Source organism: Loxodonta africana, chromosome 11 (genome assembly GCF_030014295.1).
Source record: "Loxodonta africana isolate mLoxAfr1 chromosome 11, mLoxAfr1.hap2, whole genome shotgun sequence".
Classification (NCBI taxonomy): domain Eukaryota; kingdom Metazoa; phylum Chordata; class Mammalia; order Proboscidea; family Elephantidae; genus Loxodonta; species Loxodonta africana.
The window spans coordinates 25,559,348-25,576,336 of NC_087352.1; the positions used below are offsets into that span (position 1 = coordinate 25,559,348).

The 16,989-nt window shown below is 38.6% G+C and overlaps 1 protein-coding gene across 1 annotated transcript in view; it reads left to right on the forward strand.

The window, feature by feature from the left end:
* Positions 1-16,989, forward strand: part of LOC100655424 (sulfotransferase 2A1-like) — a 44,658-nt gene that overhangs the window by 12,826 nt on the left and 14,843 nt on the right. Inside the window, exon 3 of the mRNA XM_010587046.3 lies at positions 14,942-15,068. Coding sequence (XP_010585348.3) covers positions 14,942-15,068 — 127 coding nt within the window. The remainder of the gene's footprint in view (positions 1-14,941; positions 15,069-16,989) is intronic.

The following is a 16,989-nucleotide window of genomic DNA, read 5'->3' on the forward strand; positions in this document are numbered from 1 at the left end:
CGGTTTTTCTTTTCCTTTTTTTTTTTTTTTGGTCTTTAACTAACCCATTCTTCTGGCCTGAGAGAAGCAACCACAAAAAACCCAGGGACCAAAAATCCTTCCCTAATTGGACTAAAAACACAGAATCAGGTCCAGCCAAGCATATGTGATCCACAGTCTTGGGCTTTCATACCTACAGGGAATAAGGTGGCTATTATAATGCAAAGGCATTTCTGATAGGGATCTGACTGCATTTGTTTTAGCGGATTTACTGGAAAGACAAGTTTCCCAAGTCTGATATCTCTGCGTACTCAACAGAGCCCTCACTGACCCACAACAGGGAACTGAGGGCTGAAGCTCCCCCCAGACCACCTAGCCTCCTGCCTTAGGGGTCTAAGGAGGGTGACACCTACCAATCTGTAGAGGTACTTGCTTTGGGGGCCTAAGGTACAGCTGCAGAGCCCTCCCACCAAGGTGCTTTAGGAATAGAGACACACCTACCTCACTGACACTTGGGGGAAGTCTGTCAGCATCCTGCCCCCCCGGAGTGTGAACCCCAGCTGCTACTAGAATCTGGTGCACACAACTATCACCACTATTTCTCAAGGTGGACAGATGACAGTGTACATCACACACTTGATGACCCAAAATCAGATTCTACTCAAGAATAGTGAATAGACTCAGGCATATATATCAGGTAAAAGCCCAAACCAGCTGGTAATAGGAACATAAGTGAGTAAAGGGCTACAACAATCAAGACAGCGCAATCTAGTAGCCCATCTACGTATATTGAAAGAAAACAAAACAAGATAAGACTCAGTGAGCAAATATAGAATAAATCATGACAATATCTTAGTGATGGCTCAGAGACAGCAGTCGATATCAAACCACATAAAGAAGCAGACCATGACTGCTTCTACAACCCCCCCAAACTAAAGAATCAAAATCTTTCCCAAATGAAGATACAATCCTGGAATTACCAGAAACAGAATATAAAAAACTAATTTACAGAATGCTTCAAGACATCAGGGATGACCTCAGAAATGAAATTAGGCAAGCTACAGAAAAAGCCAAGGAACACAGTGATAAAACAGTTGAAGAACTCAAAAAGATTATTCAAGAACATAGTGGAAAAATTAATAAGTTCCAAGAATCCATAGAGAGACAGCATGCAGAAATCCAAAAGATTAACAACAAAATTACAGAATTAGACTACGCAATAGGAAGTCAGAGGACCAGATTCAAGCAATGAGAATGCAGACTGGGAAATCTGGAGGACCAGGGAATTAACACCAATATAGCTGAAAAAAAATCAGATAAAAGAATTTAAAAAAAATGAAGAAACCCTAAGAATCATGTGGGACTCTATCAAGAAGGATAACTTGCGTGTGATTGGAGTCCCAGAACAGGGAGGGAGGACAGAAAACACAGAGAGAACAGTTGAAGATCTGCTGGCAGAAAACTTCCCTGATATCATGAAAGACGAAAGGATATCTATCCAAGATGCTCATCGAACCCCATTTAAGATTGATCCAAAAAGAAAAACACCAAGACATATAGTCATCAAACTTGCCGAAACCAAAAATAAAGAGAAAATTTTAAAAGCAGCCAGGGATAAAAGAAAGGTCTCCTACAAGGCAGAATCAATAAGAATAAGTTCACTACTCAGCAGAAACCATGCAGGCAAGAAGGCAATGGGATGACGTATACAGAGCACTGAAGGAGAAAAACTGCCAGCCAAGGATCATATATCCAGCAAAACTCTCTCTGAAATATGAAGGCGAAATTAAGATATTTACAGATAAATGCAAGCTTAGAGAATTTGCAAAAACCAAACCAAAGCTACAAGAAATACTAAAGGAAATTGTTTCATCAGAAAACCAATAACATCAGATACCAGCACAACACAAGGTCACAGAACAGAACATCCTGATATCAACTCAAATAGGGAAATCACAAAAACAAACAAATTAAGATTAATTAAAAAAAAAAAAAAAACACTCAAAACAGGGAATCACTGAACTCAATATGTAAAAGATCACAGTAATCAAAAAGAGGGACTAAATACAGCTGGCATAGAACTGCCATATGGAGAGGGATACAAGGCAATATAGGACCATACACGTTAGGTTTTTACTTAGAAAAATAGGGGTAAATATTAAGGTAACCACAAAGAGGTATAACAACTCCATAACTCAAAATAAAAACCAAGAAAAACGTAAAGACTCAGCAAACATAAAGTCAAATACTATGAAAAGGAAGAACATACAGTTTACAAAAAAAAAAGTCTCAGCACAAAAAGTGAGTGGAAAAATGAAATTGTCAACAGCACACATACAAAGGCATCAAAATGACAACACTAAACACATACTTATCTATAATTACGCTGAATGTAAATGGACTAAACGCACCAATAAAGAGACAAAGAGTCTCAGACTGGATAAAGAAACACGATCCGTCTATATGCTACCTACAAGAGACACACCTTAGACTTAGAGACACAAACTAACTAAAACTCAAAGGATGGAAAAAAATATATTAAGCAAACAATAAGCAAAAAAAAGCAGGAGTAGCAATATTAATTTCTGACAAAATAGACTTCAAAGTTAAATCGACCACAAAGGATAAAGAAGGACACTACATAATGATAAAAGGGACAATTGACCAGGAAGATATAACCATATTAAATATTTATGCACCCAATGACAGGACTGCAAGATACATAAACCAAATTTTAACAGAACTGAAAAGTGAGATAGACACCTCCACAATTATAGTAGGAGACTTCAACACACCACTTTCGGAGAAGGACAGGACATCCAGTAAGAAGCTCAATAGAGACACAGAAGACCTAGTTGCTACAATCAACCAACTTGACCTCATTGACTTATACAGAACTCTCCACCCAACTGCTGCAAAATATACTTTTTTTCCTAGTGCACATGGAACATTCTCTAGATTAGACCACATATTAAGTCATAAAACAAACATTTGCAGAATCCAAAACATCGAAATATTACAAAGGATCTTCTCAGACCACAAGGCCATAGAAGTGGAAATCAATAACAGAAAAAATGGGGAAAAGAAATCAAATACTTGGAAACTGAACAATATCCTGCTGAAAAAACACTGGGTTATAGAAGACATTAAGGAGGGAATAAAGAAATTCATAGAATGAAACGAGAATGAAAATACTTCCTATCAAAACCTCTAGGACACAGCAAAAGCACTGCTCAGAGGCCAATTTATATCGATAAATGCACACATACAAAAAGAAGAAAGAGCCAAAATGAGAGAACTGTCCCTAAAACTTGAGCAAATAGAAAGTGAGCAACAAAAGAATCCATCAGGCACCAGAAGAAAACAAATAATAAAAATTAGACCTGAACTAAATGAATTAGAGAACAGAAAAACAATTGAAAGAATTAACAAAGCCAAAAGCTGGTTCTTTGAAAAAATTAACAAAATTGATAAACCATTGGCCAGACTGACTAAAGAAATACAGCAAAGGAAACAAATAACTCGAATAAGAAAAGAGATGGGCCACATCACAACAGACCCAACTGAAATTAAAAGAATCATATCAGATTATTATGAAAACTTGTACTCTAACAAATTTGAAAACCTAGAAGAAATGGATGAATTCCTGGAAAAACACGACCTACGTAAACTAAAACAATCAGAAGTAGAAGAACTAAATAGACCCACAACAAAAAAAGAGATTGAAAAGGTAATCAAAAAACTCCCAACAAAAAAAAGCCCTGGTCCGGATGGCTTTACTGCAGAGTTCTACCAAACTTTCAGAGAAAAGTTAACACCACTACTACTAAAAGTTATTTAAAAGCAGAGAAAGTGATGGAATACTACCTAACTCATTCTATGAAGCTACCCTTTCCCTGATACCAAAACCAGGTAAAGACATCACAAAAAAAGAAAATTACAGACCTATATCCCTCACGAACATAGATGCAAAAATCCTCAACAAAATTCTAGTCAACAGAATTCAGCAACATATCAAAAAAATAATCCACCATGACTTTTTTATGCAAGGCTGGTTTAATATTAGAAAAGCCATTAATGTAACCCACCATATAAATAAAACAAAAGACAAAAACCACATGATCTTATCAATTGATGCAGAAAAGGCATTTGACAAAGTCCAACACCTGTTTATGATAAAAACTCTCAGCAAAATAGGAATTGAAGGAAAATTCCTCAACATAATAAAGGGCATCTATACAAAGCCAACAGCGAACATCACTCTAAGTGGAGAGAGCCTGAAAGCATTTCCCTTAAGAACGGGAACCAGACAAGGATGCCCTTTATCACCGCTCTTATTCAACATGGTGCTAGAGGTTCTAGCCAGAGCAATTAGGCCACACAAAGAAATAAACGGCATTCAGAATGACAAGGAGGACGTAAAATTATCTCTATTTGCAGATGACATGATCTTATACACAGAAAACCCTAAGGAATCCTCCAGAAAACTACTGAAACTGATAGAAGAGTTTGGCAGAGTCTCAGGGTATAAGATAAACATACAAAAATCACTTGGATTCCTCTACATCAACAAAAAGAACATCGAAGAGGAAATCACCAAATCAATACCATTCACAGTAGCCCTCAAGAAGATAAAATACTTAGGAATAAATCTTACCAAAGATGTAAAAGACCTATACAAAGAAAACTACAAAGTACTACTACAAGAAACTAAAAAGGACCTACTTAAGTGAAAAAACATACCTTGCTCATGGATAGGAAGACTTAACATAGTAAAAATGTCTATTCTACCAAAAGCCATCTATACATACAATGCACTTCCGATCCAAATTCCAATGTCATTTTTTAATGTGTTGGAGAAACAAATCACCAACTTCATATGGAAGAGAAAGAAGCCTTGGATAAGTAAAGCATTACTGAAAAAGAAGAAGAAAGTGGGAGGCCTCACTCTACCTGATTTCAGAATGTATTTTACAGCCACAGTAGTCAAAACAGCCTGGTACTGGTACAACAACAGACACATAGACCAGTGGAACAGAATTGAGAACCCAGATATAAATCCATCTACATATGAGCAGCTGATATTTGACAAAGGCCCAGTGTCAGTTAATTGGGGAAAAGACAGTCTTTTTAACAAATGGTGCTGGCATAACTGGATATCCATTTGCAAAAAAATGAAACAGGATAGGCGGATCCAAGATGGCGGACTAGGCAGACGCTACCTCGGATCCCTCTTACAACAAAGACACGGAAAAACAAGTGAATCGATCACATACATAACAATCTACGAACCCTGAACAACAAACACAGATTTAGAGACGGAGAACGAACTAATACGGGGAAGCAGCGATTGTTTCCAGAGCCTGGAGCCAGTGTACCAGTCAGGTACGGCACAAGCACAGAGAGCTGCTCCACCCCCCTGAACTAACCCCGGGAGGGGGACCAGCCGGTTCCACGGGCGGCGTGGGACGTAGCCAGTAGGAGAAGTCCCCGGGAGGCAGCGACTGGTCTTGGAGCAGAAAGAGCAGCGTCCGAGCCGGGGAACCGTCCCGCAGGGATTTGGACTGGACGCAGGTACGGCATAAACACGGAGAGCTGCTCCACCCCCCTGAACTAACCCCGGGAAGGGGCCCAGCCGGGTCGCGCAGGCGGCGTGGGACGCAGCCGGTAGGAGAAGTCCCTGGGAGGCAGCGACTGGTATTGGAGCAGGGAGAACAGCGTCCCAGCCAGGACACTCGGTCACGGCACAAGCACGGGGACCTGCTCCACCCATCTAAGCTAACCCCGGGAGGAGGCCCAACGGGTTCGCCGGGGCGGCACGGCCACGCGGCTGGAGGGACGAGAAGTCCCCGGGAGGCAACGACTGATTTTGGAGTTGAGAGTGCACCGTCCCAGTAGGGGAGCCTTGACGCTGGGCGTGGGGCTGGAAGCGGAGGATCTGACCGTGACTCCAGCGGGCCAGACCCCCTGGGGGCAATCTCCACACAGCCAGCACACATAGGCGACGCGCCCCGCGGGAATCTCAGATATAATAGTCATTCCAAGCAAGACAAGCAACTCTGGCTATATTCTGAGGTGCTACTCTCCTATCTCTCTGTTCCCTCCCCCACCCTCCCCAGGCGGCTTCATTAACATCTGAATAGCCTGAGCCAGAGGGAGAACTCTGATAGGGATCTGACTGCATTTTTTTTTAGCGGATTTTCTGGAAAAACTAGTTTCCCAGTGATGGCTCGGAGACAACAATCCATATCAAACCACTTAAAGAAGCAGACCATGACAGCTTCTCCAACCCCCCAAACAAAAGAATCAAAATCTTTCCCAAATGAAGATACAATCTTGGAATTATCAGATACAGAATATAAAAAACTAATTTACAGAATGCTTAATGATATCACAAATGAAATTAGGATAACTGCAGAAAAAGCCAAGGAACACACTGATAAAACTGTTGAAGAACTCAAAAAGATTATTCAAGAACATAGTGGAAAAATTAATAAGTTGCAAGAATCCATAGAGAGACAACATGTAGAAATCCAAAAAATTAACAATAAAATAACAGAATTAGACAACGCACTAGGAAGTCAGAGGAGCAGACTCGAGCAATTAGAATGCAGACTGGGACATCTGGAGGACCAGGGAATCAACACCAACATAGCTGAAAAAAAATCAGATAAAAGAATTTAAAAAAATGAAGAAACCCTAAGAATTATGTGGGACTCTATCAAGAAGGATAACCTGTGGGTGATTGGAGTCCCAGAACAGGGAGGGGGGACAGAGAACACAGAGAAAATAGTTGAAGAACTCCTGACACAAAACTTCCCGGACATCATGAAAGACGAAAGGATATCTATCCAAGATGCTCATCGAACCCCATTTAAGATTGATCCAAAAAGAAAAACACCAAGACATATTATCATCAAACTCACCAAAACCAAAGATAAACAGAAAATTTTAAAAGCAGCCAGGGAGAAAAGAAAGGTTTCCTTCAAGGCAGAATCAATAAGAATAAGTTCAGACTACTCAGCAGAAACCATGCAGGCAAGAAGGGAATGGGACGACATATACAGAACACTGAAGGAGAAAAACTGCCAGCCAAAGATCATATATCCAGCAAAACTCTCTCTGAAATATGAAGGCGAAATTAAGATATTTACAGACAAACACAAGTTTAGAGAATTTGCAAAAACCAAACCAAAGCTACAAGAAATACTAAAGGATATTGTTTGGTCAGAGAACCAATAATATCAGATATCAGCACAACACAAGGTCACAAAACAGAACGTCCTGATATCAACTCAAATAGGGAAATCACAAAAACAAACAAATTAAGATTAATTTAAAAAAAATACACATAACAGGGAATCATGGAAGTCAATAGGTAAAAGATCACAATAATCAAAAAGAGGGACTAAATACAGGAGGCATTGAACTGCCATATGGAGAGTGATACAAGGCAATATAGAACAATACAAGTCAGGTTTTTACTTAGAAAAATAGGGGTAAATAATAAGGTAACCACAAAAAGGTCTAACAACTCTATAACTCAAGATAAAAGCCAAGAAAAACGTAACGACTCAACTAACATAAAGTCAAGCACTATGAAAATGAGGATCTCACAATTTACTAAGAAAAATACCTCAGCACAAAAAAGTATGTGGAAAAATGAAATTGTCAACAACACACATAAAAAGAAATCAAAATGACAGCACTAAAAACTTATTTATCTATAATTACCCTGAATGTAAATGGACTAAATGCACCAATAAAGAGACAGAGAGTCACAGACTGGATAAAGAAACACGATCCATCTATATGCTGCCTACAAGAGACACACCTTAGACTTAGAGACACAAACAAACTAAAACTCAAAGGATGGAAAAAAGTATATCAAGCAAACAATAAGCAAAAAAGAAGAGGAGTAGCAATATTAATTTCTGACAAAATAGACTTTAGACTTAAATCCACCACAAAGGATAAAGAAGGACACTATATAATGATAAAAGGGACAATTGATCAGGAAGACATAACCATATTAAATATTTATGCACCCAATGACAGGGCTGCAAGATACATAAATCAAATTTTAACAGAATTGAAAAGCGAGATAGACAGCTCCACAATTATAGTAGGAGACTTCAACACACCACTTTCGGAGAAGGACAGGACATCCAGTAAGAAGCTCAATAGAGACACGGAAGATCTAATTACAACAATCAACCAACTTGACCTCATTGACTTATACAGAACTCTCCACCCAACTGCTGCAAAATATACTTTTTTTTCTAGCGCACATGGAACATTCTCTAGAATAGACCACATATTAGGTCATAAAACAAACCTTTGCAGAGTCCAAAACATCAAAATATTACCAAGCATCTTCTCAGACCACAAGGCAATAAAACTAGAGATCAATAACAGAAAAACGAGGGAAAAGAAATCAAATACTTGGAAAATGAACAACACCCTCCTGAAAAAAGACTGGGTTATAGAAGACATCAAGGAGGGAATAAGGAAATTCATAGAAAGCAACGAGAATGAAAATACTTCCTATCAAAACCTCTGGGACACAGCAAAAGCAGTGCTCAGAGGCCAATTTATATCAATAAATGCACACATACAAAAAGAAGAAAGAGCCAAAATCAGAGAACTGTCCCTACAACTTGAACAAATAGAAAGTGAGCAACAAAAGAATCCATCAGGCACCAGAAGAAAACAAAGAATAAAAATTAGAGCTGAACTAAATGAATTAGAGAACAGAAAAACAATTGAAAGAATTAACAAAGCCAAAAGCTGGTTCTTTGAAAAAATTAACAAAATTGATAAACCATTGGCTAGACTGACTAAAGAAATACAGCAAAGGAAACAAATAACCCCAATAAGAAACGAGAAGGACCACATCACAACAGAACCAAATGAAATTAAAAGAAGCATTTCAGATTATTATGAAAAATTGTACTCTAACAAATTTGAAAACCTAGAAGAAATGGATGAATTCCTGGAAAAACACTACCTACCAAAACTAACACATTCAGAAGTAGAACAACTAAATAGACCCATAACAAAAAAAGAGATTGAAACGGTAATCAAAAAACTCCCAACAAAAAAAAGCCCTGGCCCGGACAGCTTCACTGCAGAGTTCTACCAAACTTTCAGAGAAGAGTTAACACTACTACTACTAAAGGTATTCCAAAGCATAGAAAATGACGGAATATTACCCAACTCATTCTATGAAGCCACCATCTCCCTGATACCAAAACCAGGTAAAGACATTACAAAAAAAGAAAATTATAGACCTATATCCCTCATGAACATTGATGCAAAAATCCTCAACAAAATTCTAGCCAATAGAATCCAAAAACACATCAAAAAAATAAGTCACCCTGATCAAGTGGGATTTATACCAGGTATGCAAGGCTGGTTTAATATCAGAAAAACCATTAATGTAATCCATCACATAAATAAAACAAAAACAAAAACCACATGATCTTATCAATTGATGGAGAAAAGGCATTTGACAAAGTCCAACACCCATTCATGATAAAAACTCTTACCAAAATAGGAATTGAAGGAAAATTCCTCAACATAATAAAGGGCATCTATGCAAAGCCAACAGCCAATATCACTCTAAATGGAGAGAACCTGAAAGCATTTCCCTTGAGAACGGGAACCAGACAAGGATGCCCTTTATCACCGCTCTTATTCAACATCGTGTTGGAAGTCTTAGCCAGGGCAATTAGGCTAGACAAAGAAATAAAAGGTATCCGGATGGGCAAGGAGGAAGTAAAATTATCTCTATTTGCAGATGACATGATTATATACACAGAAAACCCTAAGGAATCCTCCAGAAAACTACTGAAACTAATAGAAGAGTTTGGCAGAGTCTCAGGTTATAAAATAAACATACAAAAATCACTTGGATTCCTCTACATCAACAAAAAGAACACCGAAGAGGAAATAACCAAATCAATACCATTCACAGTAGCCCCCAAGAAGATAAGATACTTAGGAATAAATCTTACCAAGGATGTAAAAGACCTATACAAAGAAAACTACAAAGCTCTACTACAAGAAATTCAAAAGGACATACTTAAGTGGAAAAACATACCCTGCTCATGGATAGGAAGACTTAACACAGTAAAAATGTCTATTCTACCAAAAGCCATCTATACATTTAACGCACTTCCGATCCAAATTCCAGTGTCATATTTTAAGGGGATAGAGAAACAAATCACCAATTTCATATGGAAGGGAAAGAAGCCCCGGATAAGCAAAGCACTACTGAAAAAGAAGAAGAAAGTGGGAGGCCTCACCTTACCTGACTTCAGAACCTATTATACAGCCACAGTAGTCAAAACAGCCTGGTACTGGTACAACAACAGGCACATAGACCAATGGAACAGAATTGAGAACCCAGAAATAGATCCATCCACGTATGAGCAGCTGATATTTGACAAAGGACCAGTGTCAATTAATTGGGGAAAAGATAGCCTTTTTAACAAATGGTGCTGGCATAACTGGATATCCATTTGCAAAAAAATGAAACAGGACTCATACCTCACACCATGCACAAAAACTAACTCCAAGTGGATCAAAGACCTAAACATAAAGACTAAAACAATAAAGATCATGGAAGAAAAAATTGGGACAACCCTAGGAGCCCTAATACAAGGTATATACAGAATACAAAACATTACCAAAACTGATGAAGAGAAACCCGATAACTGGGAGCTCCTAAAAATCAAACACCTATGCTCATCTAAAGACTTCACCAAAAGAGTAAAAAGACCACCTACAGACTGGGAAAGAATTTTCAGCTATGACATCTCCGACCAGTGCCTGATCTCTAAAATCTACATGATTCTGTCAAAACTCAACCACAAAAAGACAAACAACCCAATCAAAAAGTGGGCAAAGGATATGAACACACATTTCACTAAAGAAGATATTCAGGCAGCCAACAGGTACATGACAAAATGCTCTCGATCATTAGCCATTAGAGAAATGCAAATTAAAACTACGATGAGATTCCATCTCACACCAGCAAGGCTGGCATTAATCCAAAAAATACAAAATAATAAATGTTGGAGAGGCTGTGGAGAGATTGGAACTCTCATACACTGCTGGTGGGAATGTAAAATGGTACACCCACTTTGGAAATCTATCTGGCATTATCTTAAACAGTTAGAAATAGAACTACCATACAACCCAGAAATCCCACTCCTCGGAGTATACCCTAGAGATACAAGAGCCTTCATACAAACAGATATATGCACACCCATGTTTATTGCAGCTCTGTTTACAATAGCAAAAAGTTGGAAGCAACCAAGGTGTCCATCAACGGATGAATGGGTAAATAAATTGTGGTATATTCACACAATGGAATACTACGCATTGATAAAGAACAGTGACGAATCTCTGAAACATTTCATAACATGGAGGAACCTGGAAGGCATTATGCTGAGCGAAATGAGTCAGAGGCAAAAGGACAAATATTGTATAAGACCACTATTATAAGATCTTGAGAAATAGTATAAACTGAGAAGAACACATACTTTTGTGGTTACGAGGGGGGGAGGGAGGGAGGGTGGGAGAGGGTTTTTTACTGACTAGTTAGTAGATAAGAACTACTTTAGGTGAAGGGAAGGAGAATATTCAATACATGGATGGTCAGCTCAACTGGACTGGACCAAAAGCAAAGAAGTTTCCGGGATAAACTGAATGCTTCAAAGGTCAGCGGAGCAAGGGCGGGGGTTTGGGGACCATGGTTTAAGGGGACTTCTAAGTCAATTGGCAAAATAATTCTATTATGAAAACATTCTGCATCCCACTTTGAAATGTGGCATCTGGGGTCTTAAATGCTAACAAGCGGCCATCTAAGATGCGCCAATTGGTCTCAACCCACCTGGATCAAAGGAGAATGAAGAACACCAAGGTCACATGATAACTATGAGCCCAAGAGACAGAAAGGGCCACATGAACCAGAGTCTTACATCATCCTGAGACCAGAAGAACTAGATGGTGCCCGGCCACAACCGATGACTGCCCTGACAGGGAGCACAACAGAGAACCCCTGAGGGAGCAGGAGATCAGTGGAATGCAGACCCCAAATTCTCACAAAAAGACCATACTTAATGGTCTGACTGAGACTAGAGGAATCCCGGCGGTCATGGTCCCCAAACCTTCTGTTGGCCCAGGACAGGAACCATTCCCAAAGATAACTCATCAGACATGAAAGGGACTGGACAGTGTGTGGGAGAGAGATGCTGATGAAGAGTGAGCTATTTGTATCAGGTGGACACTTGAGACTGTGTTGGCATCTCCTGTCTGGAGAGGGGATGGGAAGGTAGAGAGGGTTGGAAGCCGGCAAAATTGTCAGGAAAGGAGAGACTGGAAGGGCTGACTCTTTAGGGGGAGAGCAAGTGGGAGTACGGAGTAAGGTGTATATAAGCTTATTGGTGATAGACTGACTTGATTTGTAAACGTTCACTTGAAGCTCAATAAAAATTAAAAAAAAAAAAAAGACATTCAGGCAGCTAACAGACACATGAGGAAATGGTCATAATCATTAAAAAAAAAAAATCATTAGCCATTAGAAAAACACAAATTGAAAGTACATTGAGCTAACATCTCACTTGATAGTACTGGCACTAATCCAAAAAACACAAAATAACAAATGTTGGAGAGGTTGTAGGGAAAATGGAACTCTTATCCACTGCTGGTGGGAATGTAAAACAGTATAACCACTTTGGAAAATGATATGGTGCCTCCTTAAAAAGCTAGAAATAGAAATACCATAGGATCCAGCAATCCCACTCCTAGGAATATGCCCTAGAGAAATAGGAACCGTCACACGAAGACATACATACACCCATGCTCACTGGAGCACCATCCACAATAGCAAAAAAATTGAAACAACCTAAATGACCATCAACAGATGAAATAAACAAATTATGGCACATATAGTAGAATACTATGCAATGATAAAGAACAATGATGAATCTGAGAAACATCTCACAACATGGGTGAATCTGGAGGGCATTATGCTGAATGGAATAAGTCAGTCACGAAAAGACAAATATCGTATGAGACTACTATTCTAAGAACTCAAGAAAAGGCTTAAACACAGAAAAAATCATTCTTGGATGGTTATGAGGGAAGTCACTAACTAGACAGTAGACAAGCATCAACTTCAGTGAAGGGAAGGATAATACATTCCCTTCAGTGTCAGGGAATTCAGCACAACTGGACCAAAGCAAAAACTAGACATTTCCTAGACACATCCAAACACTTTGAGGTACCAAGTAGCTGGAGCTGGGGTTTAGGAACCATAGTCTCGGGGAACATCTAGATTAATTGGCAAAACTTAGTGCATTAGGAAAATGTCCTACTTTCCACTTTGATGAGTAACATCTGGGGTCTTCACTTGCCAGCGGCTGTCTAAGGTACGTCCATTCGTCCCATCCCACCTGGAACAAAGGAGAATGAAGAAAATCAAAGACACAAGGAAAATATTAGACCAAAGGATTAAGGACCACATGAACCAGAGGCTCCATCAGCCTTAACCCAGAGGAACTAGATGGTGCCCAGTTACCACCAACAACAGCTCTGACAGGGACCACAACACAGAGTCCCAGACAGAGGCAGAGAAAAATGTAGGACAGAATTCAAATTCATGCAAAAAGACCAGACTACTGGTCCAACAGAGACTGGAGGAACCCCCAAAACTATGGTCCCTGGACACTTTACTAACGCAGAACTGAAACCATTCCTGAAGCCCACTTTTCAGACAAAGATTAGACAGACATATAAATCAAAAAATAACAAAAATGAAGAACACACTTCTTAATTCAAGCAAATATACAAGACCAAATGGCCATCTCCTGCCAAAAGCAGAACAAGAAAGCAGGAAGAGACAGGAACTGGATAAATGGACACAGGAAGCCTGGGGTGGGAAAGGGAAGCATGCTGCCACATTGTGGCAATTGCAACCAAGGTCACAAAACAATATGTGTTTAAATTATTGAATGAGAAATTTTAAAAGAGAGAGAAGATAAAGGGACAGGGAAATTAGAGTACTCGTAAGGGAAAAAATGGAACAAAATTAAAGAGAATGTTGACATATTGTGATAAATGTAACTATTGTCACTGAACAATTTGTGTGGAAATTGTCAAAATGGAATCTAACTTGCTGTATAAACTTTAACAAAAAAAATCAATAAAATATTATTTAAAAAAAGAAAAGAAATCAAACAACATACTGCATTGGGCAAATTTACTGCAAAAGATCTCTTTCAAGTGTTGAAAAGCAAACAATTCACTTTGAGGAATAAGGTGTGCCTGACCCAAGCCATGATTTTTTTCAATTGCTTCATATGGATGTGAAATAAGTAAGACTGAAGAAGAATTGATGCCTTTGAATTATGGTGTCGGTGAAAAATACCGAAGGTACCACAGACTGGTAGAAGAACGAACAAGTCTGTCTTGGAAGGACTACAGTAAGAGTGCTCCTTGGAAGTGTGGATGGTGAGAGACTTTGTCTCACATACTTGGGACATGTTATCCGAAGGGACTACTCCCTGGAGAAAGCCATCAAGCTTGGTAAGGTAGAAGATCAGCAAAAAAGAGGAAGACCCTTAACAAGATGGATTGACACAGTTGCTGCAACAATGGGCTCAAATACAGCAAAGATTGTGAGGATGGCACAGTGTTTCATTCTGTTGTACATAGGGTCACTATGAGTTGGAACCAACTCAATGGCACCTAACAATAATAACAATTGTGTTCATCACGTTGTGCAACCATCCCCATGTAGTGAGTACCTGAGATAAAGTGTGTTGAATGAAGAATGGAAGAAGACTTAATTGCAATCAAGCACTTTAATGGGGATTGGCTCTTTCTTCTTTTTTTTTAGGAACAAGGGGTTGGATGTATTCATTTTCATTTTTTTTTTTTTTTACTTCAGGCTATTTACTTACTCAGAAATCCCAGAGATGTTATTACTTCTGGTTATTATTTCTTCAGAGCACTGAAATGCGTCAAGAATCCAGAGTTTTTTGAACAATACTATGAATGGTTTCTCCAGGGCGATGGTGAGTCTCATTCAAAATACGGGATCTGGATCTCATGTCACAACCAGGACATCTCCATGTTTGATTATCTCAGTGTTTAAACAGCCACATAGCATTACAAACATAGAGTTTATAAAATCCATACCACCGCCCATATAACAACAGGATCTCAATCTCCATGCTGTACACTCTTGAAAATTCGGTATAATTTTGAAACACTAGGATACTAACATTCACTGAGATGACAATATTGTGAGAAACTCAGGAAAGGGCACCATAATCTCTCTGTATTCTTTCTTATAATACCTGCATGTTAATCTAAATTTTTTTCAAAAAAAATTTTTTTAAGCTTTTTTATAAAAATAAATATATATGGTAAGAGAAATCAGAAAAAAAGAAATGCCTCAGGCTTTGTATAACTGTCAGTATTTAAATACTGGTAGATCTGTTCTATCTTGCCAGTTCCTGCAACCTAAACTCAGTAGCTACCTTTGTGAACCTCAATCTTTTTAACATTTCCAGCTAATAACTTTTTGTTTCTATTATGGGAAACATAAAATATAACCAAAAGCACAGGTAATGTGATAATGACTCCTCTCCTAACATACCCGTCAACTGCATAAAGCATTTCAATTAATTGACAATCTTATTTCTTCTACACTTTCTAACTTCTTTCTAAGCAAAATTCAGATGTGAACATTGAAATAATCAGGATAAAGTACCAAAAGGTACTCTGCCACATTCAAATTAAGGGGGATGTGGATTTAATTACACTGAGGTAATTACATTGAGGCACCAGGCCCTACAAATGCTTTGGCAAACATTCAAAATATTTAAAGCAAACAATATTGTGTAGACAAGCGTACGCGTATGTTGTTGGTGTGAAGAAAAATGGTACAAGTCCATATAGTGTAATTTTGAACATTTTAGCTAAATTAGATTAGCACTTACAAGTTGATGTGTAATTCTAACTTTTACATTGAAAAAACTGCAGGAGGAAAAATTTTTTAAAATAAATTTACAGGCTGTTCAAGGAAGCCTTATTTGTAATAGTGAAAAACAAGGAAAGAAACAAATGTCCAATAGCCATATATTGAAATACTATCTACCTTTAAAAAGAAGAAGAAGAAGAAAGAATGCTGAGTGGTCTCTGAAATCCATTGGTAAGGAAAAAAATGAACATGTGGAAAAGAGTGTGCAGATTACACTACCAATTAACAAAGATAGGGGGACAAACATGGGAAATTGTACCAGGAGAGAAAAATTGGAACAGCAACAGCTGGGGAGGGTTGCTTAAGAATAGATGATAATAGTATCTGCCTGGTCAAGATCATGGATAGTATCACACGTTAGATTAGCGATCTTGGGATTTAAACTAAAAAAAAAAAAGATCATTTTTTAAAAAGTACCTTAGGTTTGGCAACAGTGTTTCCATAAGAAATACTTATTTTCAAAGGGTTGTACTGACCAACATAAAACTTTTAAACTCCTGTTTTAGTTTAAGTTAGAATATCCAGTTCTCTGACATCTTATAGGACTTTGTGGTATACTTGTGTTGTTAGGTGCTCTCGAGTTGATTCCGACTCATAGCAACCAAATGCACAACAGAACGAAACACTGCCTGGTCCTGAGCCATCCTTGTAATCATTGTTATGCTTGAGCTCATTGTTGCAGCCACTGTGTCAATCCACCTCGTTGAGGGTCTTGCTCTTTTCTGCTGACCCTGTACTCTGCCAAGCATGATATCCTTCTCCAGGGATTGATCCCTCCTGACAACATGTCCAAAGTATGTAAGACGCAGTCTTGCCATCCTTGCTTCTAAGGAGCATTCTGGTTGTACTTCTTCTAAGACAGATCTGTTCATTCTTTTGGCAGTCCATGGTATATTCAATATTCTTTGCCAACACCACAATTCAAAGGTGTCAATTCTTCTTCAGTCTTC